The sequence below is a fragment of the Coregonus clupeaformis genome, unplaced genomic scaffold (assembly GCF_020615455.1).
Source record: "Coregonus clupeaformis isolate EN_2021a unplaced genomic scaffold, ASM2061545v1 scaf0296, whole genome shotgun sequence".
Classification (NCBI taxonomy): domain Eukaryota; kingdom Metazoa; phylum Chordata; class Actinopteri; order Salmoniformes; family Salmonidae; genus Coregonus; species Coregonus clupeaformis.
Window position 1 is genome coordinate 50210 of NW_025533751.1, and position 15530 is coordinate 65739.

General features: G+C 44.4%; 1 protein-coding gene and 1 pseudogene across 1 annotated transcript; both read left to right on the top strand.

Moving 5' to 3' along the window:
• The first annotated feature begins 4614 nt into the window (after nt 1-4614).
• Nucleotides 4615-8583, top strand: LOC121582303 (annotated as a pseudogene).
• Nucleotides 8584-9177: 594 nt separating this feature from the next.
• dhdh.2 (dihydrodiol dehydrogenase, tandem duplicate 2) lies at nt 9178-15297 on the top strand. Its single transcript, XM_041898017.2, is given in 8 exon segments — nt 9178-9317; nt 9748-9859; nt 10054-10217; nt 10420-10520; nt 10522-10670; nt 12344-12468; nt 12628-12778; nt 15242-15297. Coding segments are annotated over 8 exon segments (978 nt in total). The 5' UTR covers nt 9178-9197.
• The last annotated feature ends 233 nt before the right edge of the window (nt 15298-15530 follow it).

The following is a 15530-nucleotide window of genomic DNA, read 5'->3' on the forward strand; positions in this document are numbered from 1 at the left end:
CATCCACATCACATCAGGAGAGTGACACCTGACACGACTCTTCCTGGCCTGCCATGGATAGTGTGCATTTGGGTCAAATCCATATAGGTGTGTCTGCACAGGCGAGTGGCCACAGATGAAAGTAGCAGAGGAGGCTGGTGGGAGGAGCTATAGGAGGACGGGCTCATTGTAATGGCTGGAATTGAATAAATGGAACGGTATCAAACACATCAAACCTATGGAAACCGCACGTTATCCATGGCAGGCCAGGAAGAGTCGTATCAGGTGTCACTCTCCTGATGTGATGTGGATGTCCTTCCACCAGCAGCAACTGATAACAGCACTCACATCATCTATCACACACCCACCCACCCAGTCTCTCTCTCTCAATTCAATTCAATTCAATTCAATTCAATTCAATTCAATTCAATGGGCTTTATTGGCATGGGAAACATATGTTTGCATTATCAAAGCCAGTGAAATAGAGAATAAACAAAAGTGAAATAATCAATCACAAATTAACAGTAAACGTTACAAAAGTTTCAAAGGAATACACATTTCAAATGCCATATTATGGCTATGTACAGTGTTATAATGATGTGCAAATAGTTAAAGTAAATAAATCAACGTAAACATGGGTTGTATTTACAATGGTTTGTTCTTCACTGGTTGCCCTTTTCGTGTGGCAACAGGTCACAAATCTTGCTGCTGTGATGGCACACCGTGGTATTTCACCCAATAGATATGGGAGTTTATCAAAATTGGATTTGTTTTGGAATTCTTTGTGGGTCTGTGTAATCTGAGGGAAATATGTATCTCTAATATGGTCATACATTTCATTTGGCAGGAGGTTGGGAAGTGCAGTTAAGTTTCCACCTCATTTTGTGGGCATTGTGCACATAGCCTGTTTTCTCTTGAGAGTCAGGTCCGCCTATGACGGCCTCTCAATAGCAAGGCCATGCTCACTGAGTCTGTACATAGTCAAAGCTTTCCTTAATTTTGGGTCAGTCACAGTGGTCAGGTATTCTGACACTGTGTACTCTCTGTTTAGGGCCAAACCGCATTCCAGTTTGTTCTGTTTTTTGGTCAATTCTTTCAAATGTGTCAAGTAATTATCTTTTTCCTCATGATTTGTTTGAGTCTAATAGTTTTGCTGTTGCTGTCCTGGGGCTCTGTGGGGTTTGTTTGTGTTTGTGAACAGAGCCCCAGGACCAGCTTGCTTAGGGGACTCTTCTAGGTTAATCTCTCTGTAGGTGATGGCTTTGTTATGGAAGGTTTGGAAATTGATAATTAGAGGTTATCGTCCTAATGCTCTGCATGCATTATTTGGTGTTTTACGTTGTACACAGAGGATGTTTTTGCAGAATTCTGCATGCAGAGTCTCAATTTGGTGTTTGTCATATTTTGTGAATTCTTGGTTGGTGAGCGGACCCCAGACCTCACAACCATAAAGGGCAATGGGTTCTATAACTGATTCAAGTATTTTTAGCCAGATCCTAATTGGGATGTCGAATTTTATGTTCCTTTTGATGGCGTAGAAGACACTTCTTACCTTGTCTCTCAGATCGTTCACAGCTTTGTGGAAGTTACCTGTGGTGCTGATGTTTAGGCTGAGGTAGGTATAGTTTTTTGTGTGCTCTAGGGCAACGGTGTCTAGATGGAATTTGTATTTGTGGTTCTGGCAACTGGACCTTTTTTGGAACACCATTATTTTTGTCTTACTGAGATGAACTGTCAGGTCCCAGGTCTGACAGAATCTGTGCAGAAGATCTAGGTGCTGCTGTACGCCCTACTTGCTTGGTGACAGAAGCACCAGATCATCCGCAAACAGTAGACATTTGACTTCACACTTGTTGTTTGTGTAAATTGATTTTATAAAGTCGTATATTTTTTCCCCAACACCGCTTTCCATCAATTTGTATAGCAGACCCTCATGCCACATTTTTTAAATCAACAAAGCAGGCGAAACCTTTGCCTTTGTTTTGGTTTGTTTGTTTGTCAATTAGGGTGTGCAGGGTGAATAAGTGGTCTCTCTCTCTCTCTCTCCCCCCCCTGCCAACTGAAGGGCTGCTAAGTCAGCTACGGTATAGTCTCATCCAATGGGTACATGCTGCAGATACAGATATGACTCCCAAAGGATTGACACAATGCAAAAGCTCAAAGACTGCCATTACAGCCTTATAGCTCGTCTCTTCCTCAGCTCTATCCTTCTGCTCTATCACACTTTTTGTAATGGAAAGAAACAAACTGCAGCCCCCAAACATCAGTACACCCTGTTCCGTTGACAAAATGACTTATTGGTCCCCTGCACACTTTGCTCTCCCCCCGCATTCATCAAGCTCTCCTCCCAGCCTCCCTCCACCTCAAACTTCTTGTCCTCTGCACCTCCTCTCCTCACCAGCCTGGCGCTCGCTCCCTCTCCTCGCCTGGCTGTCACTCCTCCTCCCTCTGCAGTGACCTTGAGTTACAGATGGAGGGATGGTGGCTCCTTTAATACAGTGATTACTAGTCCCCCCAAATACACCCAGCACTAGATATACAGTATATTTCACTTATGGACAGCTGTGTCTAAGCGGAAATAGAAACCCTCTAAATCAAAACAGGATTATACAGTCTCTCCCTGCATGGACATTTTTTATTTCCCATTAAGCTCAAGTCAGAGATGAAATGTTGTGTTGTAGGATGAAGTCTATAGCTGCACAGCTATTGCAGCTCCATAAGAAGGGCACTTCTACTGACAGCTGAAAGCTAAGATGAAGTGATGTGATGGAGTGCAAAGACAAAAGTGTCTGTTGTGATCAACCACCTTCACACAACAACAACATGGCTCCTGCCATGGAGACCAACCACGGTGACTAACCATGTGACATCTCTGATAGCCACCCAGCGCCCCAACACTCCCCCAGCTCTGTCAGTGACAAAGCCAGGGACACAGTCAGACTGAGATGATGCATGAAATTTTAATCAAATAAGCACTCAGTGAGAAGTGATAGGAATGGAAGGCAATCGTCCTGGCTGTGGTGAATTAATGAAGCCCCCGCCTGGCTTCCTGCATGCCAACGTCCTGACTCGGCTCAACTCATCAGCAGTCTCTGTTCCTGGAGCCAACTCCATCTTTACTGTATGACATCTCATCTTCCAATCTCAAACACGATCCCCCCAGGGCCCCTGGTCCCACCCCACACCATGCCAACCCTCCTGTCCTTCAGCCCATCTCTGTCAGATCTGAGAGCGTTCCTGATTAGTCTTCAGTTCAGAGGCACGCATACCCTCTTCTTGACCTTGAGGGCCATGCTGGAAACAGAGACAGATGTCTTGATGAGTCTCAGCAAAGAAAGTTTGACTTTTCATTCCCTCTTATGGCTGGCAGTGTCACAGCTTGGTGGGAGAAAGCTGGGTCCCAGTGCCTGGCTTCTTCTCTGCGCCAGCCCTGCCTAGAACTTCCACAGCAGACCACCTGAGCCTCTGTTATTTCTCTTGCCCCATCAGCTGGCACTGCCACAGTGCCACCAGGCCCAATCCTTCCCTCCATGCCTCCAACATCCAGATGGACCAGGCCTCTCAGGTACGGCCCTGACTGACACTCACTCCTCCTGCTTCTCTCCCTCTCTCTCTTTCTCTCCCTACCCAACAGGGAGTGACATCACTACGTGCACCTTTCCTGCTGCACACAAAATGTACACACAAAAGTGTAACATTTCACCCAAGGCGGAGATGGGCATTCCCATGGCAACCAGGTCCTGTGGTATAGGCAGGGAGATTAGGCCAAGCCTGATGCCATTTGCATACAAATTGCCCAGCTGGTACCTTGTCGTTATGACAACGGCACACAGCTCCCAGAATGCCTTTGGAAGTGAGACACAAAGGCAAAGCAGCCGACCAGTCATTGATAAAATTTAAGTTTTTTTCACAATGAGAATTGTTTGCCGACAATGTTGTCATTTGAATCCAATCTCCAGGGATCTGTTTGAAATAGTGAAAATAGAGGAAGAGAGTACACTATTTAATGAATATGTGGAAAGAATATACCCATATATATTTATTTTTTTGGCTTATTATCATATAAAAAGTGATAATAGTCATAAATACATCAATCTGAAATATCTCGTAAAACCAATAATTTTATGTTGCACAACAATTAGAAAACAAAATAAATGTATGTTTCTCTCTAACCAGATGCTTTTTTTACCAGATGCTTTTTTTCCTAACTGGCCATTTCCAAAAATATAAAATTAATTTTTGGTTTTTGTTTGATACTTGATGATGCTTTTATAATGTAACACACAACAATAATCAATTTGAAATTCTCAGAGCTTTGCAGGATCCCTGAACACCACTTACAACATGTTGCCATCTAGTGGTGTGTTCTGGTAATGCATCTTACACAATAACAAGCCTCATAACTATAATATTTAGCCCAAGGGCAACAGAGCTCTCTCATTTCCATAGTCATCCTAGCTCAGTGTATTGACCAGCAGCTAAACAGCTGTGCTGGGCTGTACTGTTTGTTCCTATGGGAGCTTGTGAACCCCGCATAGCCTACTTGTTCACCCCAGTGGTCCCTGTGGGGCTCCAGTTTAACCATTGGCCTGTGTGCTGCTGTCAAGCCCTTGCAGGCTAATCAATGCCTCCCCAGTGGGGAACAAAACAGCCCCCTACCTCCTTCCTAATGGTTCCTGCCTCCCTGGGTTGACCTGCAGCATTCTGGGAGAGTGATTATGTGAGGTCAAGGTGAGTATGTCTGTACACATTAAACCCTCCAGTTCCCCATAATGTTAATGTTGCTGGAGAACCCCATTGAACTGTTCTGTTACAGATTGTCAGAGACAACCGGTATAAACTGCTTTGACCTGGTTGTGAGAGACTTGTATCAGCATTACATGGCTGTATTAACCTGTGGCGGTGCTCTGAAGGTTGTGTGTGTGTGTGTGCGTGTGTATGCTTACGTGTATGTATGAGTGTGTGTGTGTGTGTGTGTGCAGGGTGTGAGATACACCCACCTCTCGAGGGGGAGCAGAGTGGAGAGCTGACATTCCCAGCCTCTCCAGCATATAAATGCAGCATCATGCTCTCCAGGGTGAAGCTACCAGCTCTGTGGACTGGACACGCTGTGGAGCGCCTCTACATCTGACCCCTCAGCACTCCACAAGGTCACAACTGCTCTCCCCAGCTCAGACCCAAGGCCCAGTCACAGCCCCACTTACCTGACAACCACCATCTGTTCAACATGGCGACCCGGTGGGGACTCTGCGGTGTGGGGAAGATCAGCCACGATTTCAGTGTGGCCATGAAAACCCTCCCTCCTGGAGACCACCAGGTACCTCACTCCACCCAAACAAACGCATTCTATTTTCATTCACATGCTGGATGTCTCTCTTGCTCCTGCCTCTGTCTCTCTCTCTCTGTCGGCACTGACAGCTTACCTAGCAGTAATGAATGTCTGTGTGTTTTACCCAGTGGTGTAGAGTACTTAAGTAAAAATACTTTAAAGTACTACTTAAGTAGTTTTTTGGGGTATCTGTACTTTACTTTACTATACAACTTTTACTTTTACTTCACTACATTCCTAAAGAAAATAATGTACTTTTTACTCCATACATTTTCCCTGACACCCAAAAAGTACTCGTTACATTTTGACAGGAAAATGGTCCAATTCACGCACTTATCAAGAGAACATCCCTGGTCATCCCTACTGCCTATGATCTGGCGGATTCACTAAACACAAATGCTTTGTTTGTAATTATGTCTGAGTGTTGGAGTGTTCCCCTGGCTAACCGTAAAAAAAAGACAATTGTGCCGTCTGGTTTTCTTAATATAAGGAATTTGAAATGATTTATACTTTTACTTTTACTTTTGATACTTTAGTATATTTTAGCAATTCCATTTACTTTTGATACTTAAGTATATTTAAAACCAAATACTTTTAGACTTTTACTCAAGTAGTATTTTACTGGGTGACTTTCACTTTTACTTGAGTCATTTTCTATTAAGGTATCTTTACTTTTACTCAAGTATGACAATTTAGTACTTTTTCCACCACTGTTTTCCCCCTCTTGTTCCAGATAGTGGCGGTGGCTGCGAGGAGTCTGGAGCGTGCCCAGGAGTTTGCCAAGAAGCACAGCATCCCCAAGGCCTATGGGAGCTATGAAGAGCTGGCCAGCGACCCAGAGATTGGTGGGTTAACAGCTTGGGAGGGCCTGGCTGTGCAGCCACAGATAATGGCTTAGTGACGTAAGTGTTTGAAAATCAGCCTCCAGCCTGTGTACTGTGTGACTGTCCCTGCAGACATGGTGTACCTGGGCGTGCTGCACACGGAGCACTGGCGCGTGGGCCTGCTGGTACTCCAGGCAGGGAAGAACATGCTGTGTGAGAAGCCCTTCGCCATGAACTCCAGGCAGTTGGGGGACCTCATTGCTGCCTCCAGGAAGTTCAACGTCTTTCTCATGGAGGTGTGGGAAAGGCTCATCTCAGTCTGTTAAAATGATTTATTGCTTGATTCTCACAATTTGTACTGTTGTCACATTACCGTAGCAAATATCAGACCTGGGTTCAAATATTATTTCAAATATCTCAATTGCTTTCACATACTGTACATTCAAAGTAAGTATTAAGATATATTTTATTTGAAAAGACAAGTAGTTAAATATTTTAATCTATTTGGAAATACACAAATATACTCCCATACATTTAACCCAGGTATTTGAATATGTTGTTTAAAAAAGGTATTTGAAAATACTCTCAAATACAATTTGTACAAATAATCATTCAAATAAAAGTATCCAGATCCTCAAATACACATGTATTTGAACCCAGGTCTGACAAATATATGGCCGGATTTTGTTGATCATATGAGGGCTGTTGTAGAAATTACCAAGTTGAGGTATAGAAAGGAACTGTCTGTCTGTCCACTCCGTGAGGTGATGGTCTCTCTCTGTCTTCTCCCAGGCCATCTGGTCCCGTTATTTTCCCACTGCACAGGGAGGTTCGCAGGCTGCTGGCTGAGGACGCCATCGGCGAGGTAAAGCTGGTGAAGGCCTATTTTGGCTCCCCTCAGCTTCACATCCCCCGCTCGGTGGAGAAGGAGCTGGGAGGAGGCGCTCTGCTGGACATTGGGGTCTACAGCTTGCAGTTTGTGCTGATGGTGTTCAACGGGGAGAGGCCAGAGTCCATCCATGCCACTGGAGTTCTTCTCAACTCCGGTATTAATCTTGGCACCTACATGTAGTACCAAATGTCCTGTGCGTACTGGCCAGCTAACAATCTATCACAAGATACTACTAACTGGTCATGTAAGCCAAGTACTGGTCGTGTTAAACAGATGGTGGGACAGGGACAATGAGTTTGGAATTGGGCACAACCCAAGGATCAGATTAGCATTGGGGTCAGTATTAACTAGGCCTACAACAAGGATTAATTATTGATTGAAGTGTAAAGATATAACTTGCTGTTTGACTTGTTGATGGTTGACAGGAGTGGATGAGCCCATGGTGGTGGTGATGAAGTTTTCCAGGAACAGGCTGGCTTTCTGTTTCTTCTCCATCGCTGTTTCACTGCCTAATGACGCCACCATCAGTGGAACAAAGGGCACCATCAGGGTATGCTGCTACTGAATCAACTTTTAAACTGCCCAGTCTGTTTTATCTTCATTTAGGGAAAATGTAATATAGCGATGAAAGAGCCAACAAATGCTAAACAATGTCTGATATACAGTATGTCACTGATTGAGATTTCATTGAGATGTATTATTGATTTAATATACTGATGTAAACACATAAACCATAATGGCCATGTTTCATGTCCTCTTAGGTTCTAGGTCCCATGCATTGTCCCACCACACTGGAGGTGAATGGGAAGACAACACAGTACCCTCTACCTGAGCCCTCCTTACCTCTGAACTTCACTAACAGCACTGGGCTGCGCTATGAGGCTGAGGAAGTCAGGCAGTGCCTGCTCAAAGGTATGGTGGCTCCCAAGGTCTTACCAGAGAAAAACACAATGTCTCTGTTCTAAGATGAGTGTTTGTTTGAACAGAAATACAACAACTATCCAGTTGCAATGCTGTTGGTAGATCCTAGGAAATAAACAGTAAAACTGTCAAATAAACAATAACATTGTTGTTATACCTGCTGCTTCCAACCTGAGCCTTTGCTTACAATACAATACAGTCAGTCAATTTCTCCTTCTCTTCCCCAGGACTGAAGGAGAGCCCCAGAATGCCCCTGTCTGAATCGGCCCTGCTCACTGAGATTATGGATGAGTGCAGGAAACAGGTGGGAGTGGTCTTCAACCAGGACAGCCAATAACCACTCGCCACTCGACCATGGTCCATCTGACCTGTGCTACAGGGCCTGGACATGGACAGAGCTGTGTGCGGCAGGAGGGAGGGATCAAGCCATTGAGTGTGTATGATCCACTCATGACTTAGCCCTATACAGCTTGCACCTGATGTGAGACCAATTTGAACACAAAGGATGATAAAGACAAGGAAGCCTGAGTTAGTAGGCTACTGTGAGCTGCTAAGACTGACAGGTTAAATTAAGAGTACCAAAGTCTGTTACTGTGAAGTGTATGATTGATGGGTTCAATAAAGGACACTGATTGTCATGGTGAGGTTTATTTCATGAGGTGACAAGTTCATCCTAAGAGGGAGATCATCAGTCAGAATACATTCAAAGTGGAGAAAAAATGAATTGTCATAGACACATTGACAGACCAACCCATATTGAAACCTATTGTCTGAGTAAACAATGTATTTGCTTCCCAAAGTCATGGGTGGAAAACAAGGCGTGATGAGTCAGCAAGTTTATATATCGCACAACACAGGCTACCACATAGGCTACCTTGGCCAGCTCTAAGGTTTCAGCACACCAAGCAGTACATGGGGAAATAATGTAGATCTAAAAGTAATTTAAATATTTTATATTAAAGATTTGAAGTGTTGTAGGCCTAATCCAAAATATCAACATAAGTTATTCATTGGACACAATAACGATCAGCACCAAACCTCGGAGTCTGTTATGGGTGTAAGATGGCACGTTACTGCCATCTGTTGGGAAATGTTAATTACTGCAACACCAGTGTTTAATAACGTGTGTGCTTGATATACCCGGATGGCTTTGTAATATTCCGAACACAACTGGTTGGTTACTCGCATCAATGACGTTGTCTCGTCATTTCATCAAAACGTAGTCTGTCTCCACCTGCTGGCTAATAGTTACATGTCGTCTAAGTTTCTTTTACACACCAATATGGCAACCAGGTGGGGAATCTGTAGCGCCGGGAAAATTAGCCACGATTTCACAGTGGCACTGAAAACCCTACCTCTCGGAGACCATCAGGTACTTATACCGGTTTACAGTAGACAGTGACACTCACCACCACAGACTTTATTGTGTTCGTGTTCAAACCTCAGTTTGCTATCGTCAGCGTGGTTTCAAATTAACGTGAATGATCAGAACTGTTTTATGGTAAGAAATCAGAAGGTTGAACTGCACCCATGTAGTTAACTTTAAGTAGATTGGAAAAGTTATAATGTGACAGACCCACTGTAATGACGTTTTTGAGTTGCTGACATTACATTATTGTTTACTGCCACACGGTGTCCTCTGCACAGATTAATGGTTTACCGTAAAACTCGAACTAAATGAACACTGGTAATGTAATATAGAAGTGTGAAAGTGGTTTATTTAAAAGTACCATAGGCTACAAACATGTTGAAAATGTAAAATGATGAGTGAATGAAATAGCCCACCCTCTGGTCATCCCTAGATTGTTGCTGTGGCAGCTCGGAAACTACAGGACGCTCAGGAGTTTGCAAAGAAGCACAGCATTCCTCAAGCATATGGCAGCTATGAGGAACTGGCCAGAGATCCAGAGATTGGTCAGTGTCTTGTCTCAAACATAATCTAGCCATGCCATCAGGTGCTTAATATTTATCAGAAGAGTGTTTATTAGTGCTTTTTATTATGTAATTTTTCTAAACGGCCACATGTTCAGTAATAAGATTTATTCCTCTTCTAATTCCTTAAAATGTATCCTTAATCCTGTCTCCTCATTGTCACTGTGTGTGGGTAGAGGTGGTATATGTAGGCACCATCCACCCTTACCACCTGCCAGTTGGCATGCTCTTCATGAAGGCCAAGAAGAATGTGCTGTGTGAGAAGCCTATGGCCATGAACCTCAGAGAGGTGCAAGAGCTGGTGGCCTCTGCTAAGATGAACAAAGTCTTTCTCATGGAGGTAATACGGACTGTTACACCTGTGGCATTATTACCACGTCACATACCCAGCCAGTGTTTCAACAGCACACAGGTGAAGGCGGCCCTGTGTGTGTGTGTGTGTTAAAAATAATACTTTATTCATCTTTATTAATGTCTATGTGTGTAACCATAGTGCTCTCCCTCCTCCTCCTCCTCCTCCTCCTCCTCCCTCGATGCTCCAGGCAGTGTGGACCCGCTTCTTCCCGGCCTCTCTGGAGATCGAGCGCCTGCTGTCTCAGGGAGAGGTGGGCGAGGTGACGATGGTGAGGGCAGACTTTGGGGCGCCTCATGCACGTGCCCAGAGCGGTGGAGAAGGAGCTGGGAGGAGGGGCGCTGCTGGACATCGGCATCTACTGCCTGCAGTTTATATGCATGGTGTACAATGGAGAGAAGCCTGAGTGCATCCAAGCCACCGGTGTCTGTCTGGACACAGGTAGCGAGACAGCAGTGGGACACTTAGGAAGGAATACTAGTTGTAGCTATTGGGGGTACTAGTGGTGTACCTATTGTGGATAGCCTACTAGTCCTTTAGCTATTGGGGATAGCCTACTAGTCCTTTAGCTATTGGGGATAGCCTACTAGTCCTTTAGCTATTGGGGATAGCCTACTAGTCCTTTAGCTAGTGGGGATAGCCTACTAGTCCTTTAGCTATTGGGGATAGCCTACTAGTCCTTTAGCTATTGGGGATAGCCTACTAGTCCTTTAGCTATTGGGGATAGCCTACTAGTCCTTTAGCTATTGGGGATAGCCTACTAGTCCTTTAGCTATTGGGGATAGCCTACTAGTCCTTTAGCTAGTGGGGATAGCCTACTAGTCCTTTAGCTATTGGGGATAGCCTACTAGTCCTTTAGCTATTGGGGATAGCCTACTAGTCCTTTAGCTATTGGGGATATCCTACTCGTCCTTTAGCTATTGGGGATAGCCTACTCGTCCTTTAGCTATTGGGGATAGCCTACTCGTCCTTTAGCTATTGGGGATAGCCTACTAGTCCTTTAGCTATTGGGGATAGCCTACTCGTCCTTTAGCTATTGGGGATAGCCTACTCGTCCTTTAGCTATTGGGGATAGCTTACTAGTCCTTTAGCTATTGGGGATAGCCTACTAGTCCTTTAGCTATTGGGGATAGCCTACTAGTCCTTTAGCTATGGGGGATAGCCTACTAGTCCTTTAGCTATTGGGGATAGCCAACTAGTCCTTTAGCTATTGGGGATAGCCAACTAGTCCTTTAGCTATTGGGGATAGCCTACTAGTCCTTTAGCTATTGGGGATAGCCTACTAGTCCTTTAGCTATTGGGGATAGCCAACTAGTCCTTTAGCTATTGGGGATAGCCTACTAGTCCTTTAGCTATTGGGGATAGCCTACTAGTCCTTTAGCTAATGGGGATAGCCTACTCGTCCTTTAGCTATTGGGGATAGCCTAGTCTCGCAGATAGCTATTGTAGACGTTCAGAACGCTGTGGTCATATCTTTATATTCCTTCACTTTTCAAGATTTTCATCCTTGTGTCAACTCCCTGCTTCTGATATACAGTCCTGTGGTATCAGTGTCAGTCTTCTTCCTGTTGTTTGGTTTCTGTTGTCTGTTCTGTAATCTTTCTTTGGGTTCACTCAGAGGTCATTCCATTGCCACTGAGGTTTAAATTACAAGTGTCTTTACAACTGTTTAGCTTTAGGTTTACAATGGTTAGCTTGTAAAAGTTGGGCAACAGCTGTTTTAGTATTACATACTGAATCTGTAAATTCTGTGATTCTTTTACCAGGGAGGGAGTATGCCAGTCTTTCTAGTTTCTCTTAGATAAGGCTTCACAATCACCTCTTTATCACTTTTACTGGAGGAAAATATTTCTTAGTGCTATTCAGATAGTCCAAAAGTGAAATATGAATGACGCACTGCAATGACAGTGCTACTAAGCAAGTGCATGCTCCATACAATGTAGTGATGTAAACCAGTGTTTACTTTAGTTTGAGTGGATGAAATGATCTGTGAAAATGACATGATGGAAGAACTAACATAATGTTAGAGGGAGGGAAAGTGTGTCAATATGTGTTGAACATGTTAATACTGTAGGTGTATTTCTGTATTAACCATGTCATTGTGTTTGTGCTAGGTATGGATGAAGGCATGGTTGTCACGCTGAAGTTCTCCAGGAACAGAATGGCAGTGTTCACCTGCTCTATTGCTGTGGAGCTTCCCAACGACGCTGTTATCGTTGGCACTAAGGGCACCATCAGGGTAGGTTCTACAAGAGGACACACTCCTCTAAAAACACAATTGATGCGTTGAATCAATAGAGCATCATTGCTAATTCAAACCACCTACTAACCATAAAGTATAATAATACAGTATGTATTCTAATGTAGGGGTGTACATTGTATGTGTTAATTGACCTAGGTTCCTGAGCACATGTGGTGCCCTACCTCCCTAGTAGTGAATGGGAAGGAGACTCAATACCCTCTGCCTGAGCCCTACCTGCCCCTCAACTTCATCAACAGCACTGGGATGCACTATGAGGCAGAGGAGGTGCGCCAGTGCCTGCTCAAAGGTACACTGATGAGACCATAGATATAACATTGTTTTTTCTCTATCAACTATTCCCCATGTATGTGTGCAACATGGATTGGCTTTCAACTAGCTCCCCACCTCCCCTAAATGTTGATGCAGAACCATGTCTTGTTTACTCAGTATGAATTCACCACAAGATGGCAGCAAACCATCTGAAATGCCCTCAACATGTCTCTCTCGACAGACATTCAGTTAGCTCGAGACTTCTGTTATGTCGCCGAGACTATTCCACAGACAAAACAAACCACTGGCAAATTCAACAATAGGCCTTTTCCTTTTCATGAAATAATAATAATACAAATATTTGTCTGGAGAAACAGAATATTTGTGAGATGATTTGCATACCGCCCCAACAGATCCACAGATGGCGCAATCTCTATTGCACTCCACACTGCCCTTTCCCACCTGGACAAAAGGAACACCTATGTGATAATGCTGTTTATTGACTACAGCTCAGAGTTCAACACCATAGTGCCCTCCAAGCTCATCACTAAGCTAAGGAGCTTGGGACTATACACCTCCCTCTGCAACTGGATCCTGGACTTCCTGACGGGCTGCCCCCAGGTGGTGAGGGTAGGCAACAACACATCCGCCACACTGACCCTCAACGGTGCGTGCTCAGTCCCCTCCTGTACTCCCTGTTCACCCATGACCGCGTGGCTGCGCACAACTCGACGGTGGTAGGCCTGATCACTGACGACGATGAGCAGTGTGGTGCCAGGACAACAACCTCTCCCTCAACGTGGGCAAGACAAAGGAGCTTATCATGGACTACAGGAAATGGAGGGCCGAACACGCCCCCATTCACATCGATGGGGCTCTAGTGGAGCGGGATGAGAGCTTCAAGTTCCTCGATGATCACTAAGGACCCATCATGGTCCAAACACACCAACAGTTGTGAAGAGGGCACAACAATGCCTCTTCCCCCTCAGAAGGCTGAAAAGATTTGGCATGGGCCCTCAGATCCTCAGCTGCACCATTGAGAGCATCTTGACTGGCTTGAGAGCAACCAACCCCCTTTTTCCTCCAAACATAACGATGGTCATTATGGCCAAACAGTTCTATTTTTGTTTCATCAGACCAGAGGACATTTCTCCAAAAAGTACGATCTTTGTCCCCATGTGCAGTTGCAAACCGTAGTCAGGCTTTTTTATGGCGGTTTTGGAACAGTTGCTTCTTCCTTACTGAGCGGCCTTTCAGGTTATGTCGATTATAGGACTCGTTTTACTGTGGATATAGATACTTTTGTACCTGTTTCCTCCAGCATCTTCAAAGTCCTTTGCTGTTGTTCTGGGATTGATTTGCACTTTTCACACCAAAGTTTGTTCATCTCTAGGAGACGGAACGTGTCTCCTTCCTGAGCGTTATGATGGCTGCGTGGTCCCATGGTGTTTATACTTGTGTACTATTGTTTGTATAGATGAACGTGGTACCTTCAGGCGTTTGGAAATTGCTCTCAAGGATGAACCAGACTTGTGGAGGTCTATAATTTTTTTTCTGAGGTCTTGGCTTATTTCTTTTCATTTTCCCATGACGTCAAGCAAAATGGAGGCGGCTTATGGTAGAGAAATGAACATTAAATCCTCTGGCAACCGCTCTGGTGGACATTCCTGCAGTCAGCATGTCAATTGCACACTCCCTCAAAACTTGAGACATCTGTGGCATTGTGACAAAACTGCACATTTTACATTTACATTTTTACATTTTAGTCATTTAGCAGACGCTCTTATCCAGAGCGACTTACAGTTAGTGAATACATATTTTTTTTATACTGGCCCCCCGTGGGAATTGAACCCACAACCCTGGCATTGCAAACGCCATGCTCTATCAACTGAACTACATCCCTGCCGGCCATTCCCTCCCCTACCCTGGACGACGCTGGGCCAATTGTGCGCCGCCCATGAGTCTCCCGGTCGCGGCCGGCTGCGACAGAGCCTGGATTCGAACCAGGATCTAGTGGCACAGTTAGCACTGCCTTAGACCACTGCGCCACTCAGGAGTAAATTTTAGAGGTGCCTTTTATTGTCCCCAGCACAAGGTCCACCTGTGTAAAGATCATGCCGTTTAATTAGCTTATTGATATGCCACACCTGTCAGGTGGATGGATTATCTTGGCAAAGGAGAAATGCTCACTAACAGGGATGTAAACAAATGTGCACAAATGAGAAAAAACATTGTGCATATGGACAATTTCTGGGATCTTTGATTTCAGCTCATGAAACCAACACCTTACATGTTGCGTTATTTTTGTTCAGTATATATATATCAGCAAATCTATTTAACTGCATTGTTGGGAATGGGCTCGTAAGTAAGCATTTTGCGGTAAAGTCTAACCCGGTTGTATTTGGCATATGACCAATTGTTTGAATTGAGTGTTCCTGTGTTAGAATGACTTAGTCTGTCGGAAGACAGTGCAATTTCTGGTGATTATCTTGTCCTGTAGGCCTGAAGGAAAACCCCCATCTGCCTGTGACATCCTGGGGCGGTTTACAGCCATGACCAACACAGACCTCAGTCGAACACCTCCTTTGTTCAATAAAATTACCCAATGAAAAATTGTCTGTCATCAAAACACTTCAAGTACACTGACTTTCCCCTAATTTCTTGATATCATAGATCAAATATTCTATGGAGTCCTTGAAGTAGTAATAAGACCACATTACATTAAGTACATGAACTCTGAGGCACATTTGGAGTGTAAATTCTATGTAGTGTTAACACTTGGTGTCAGT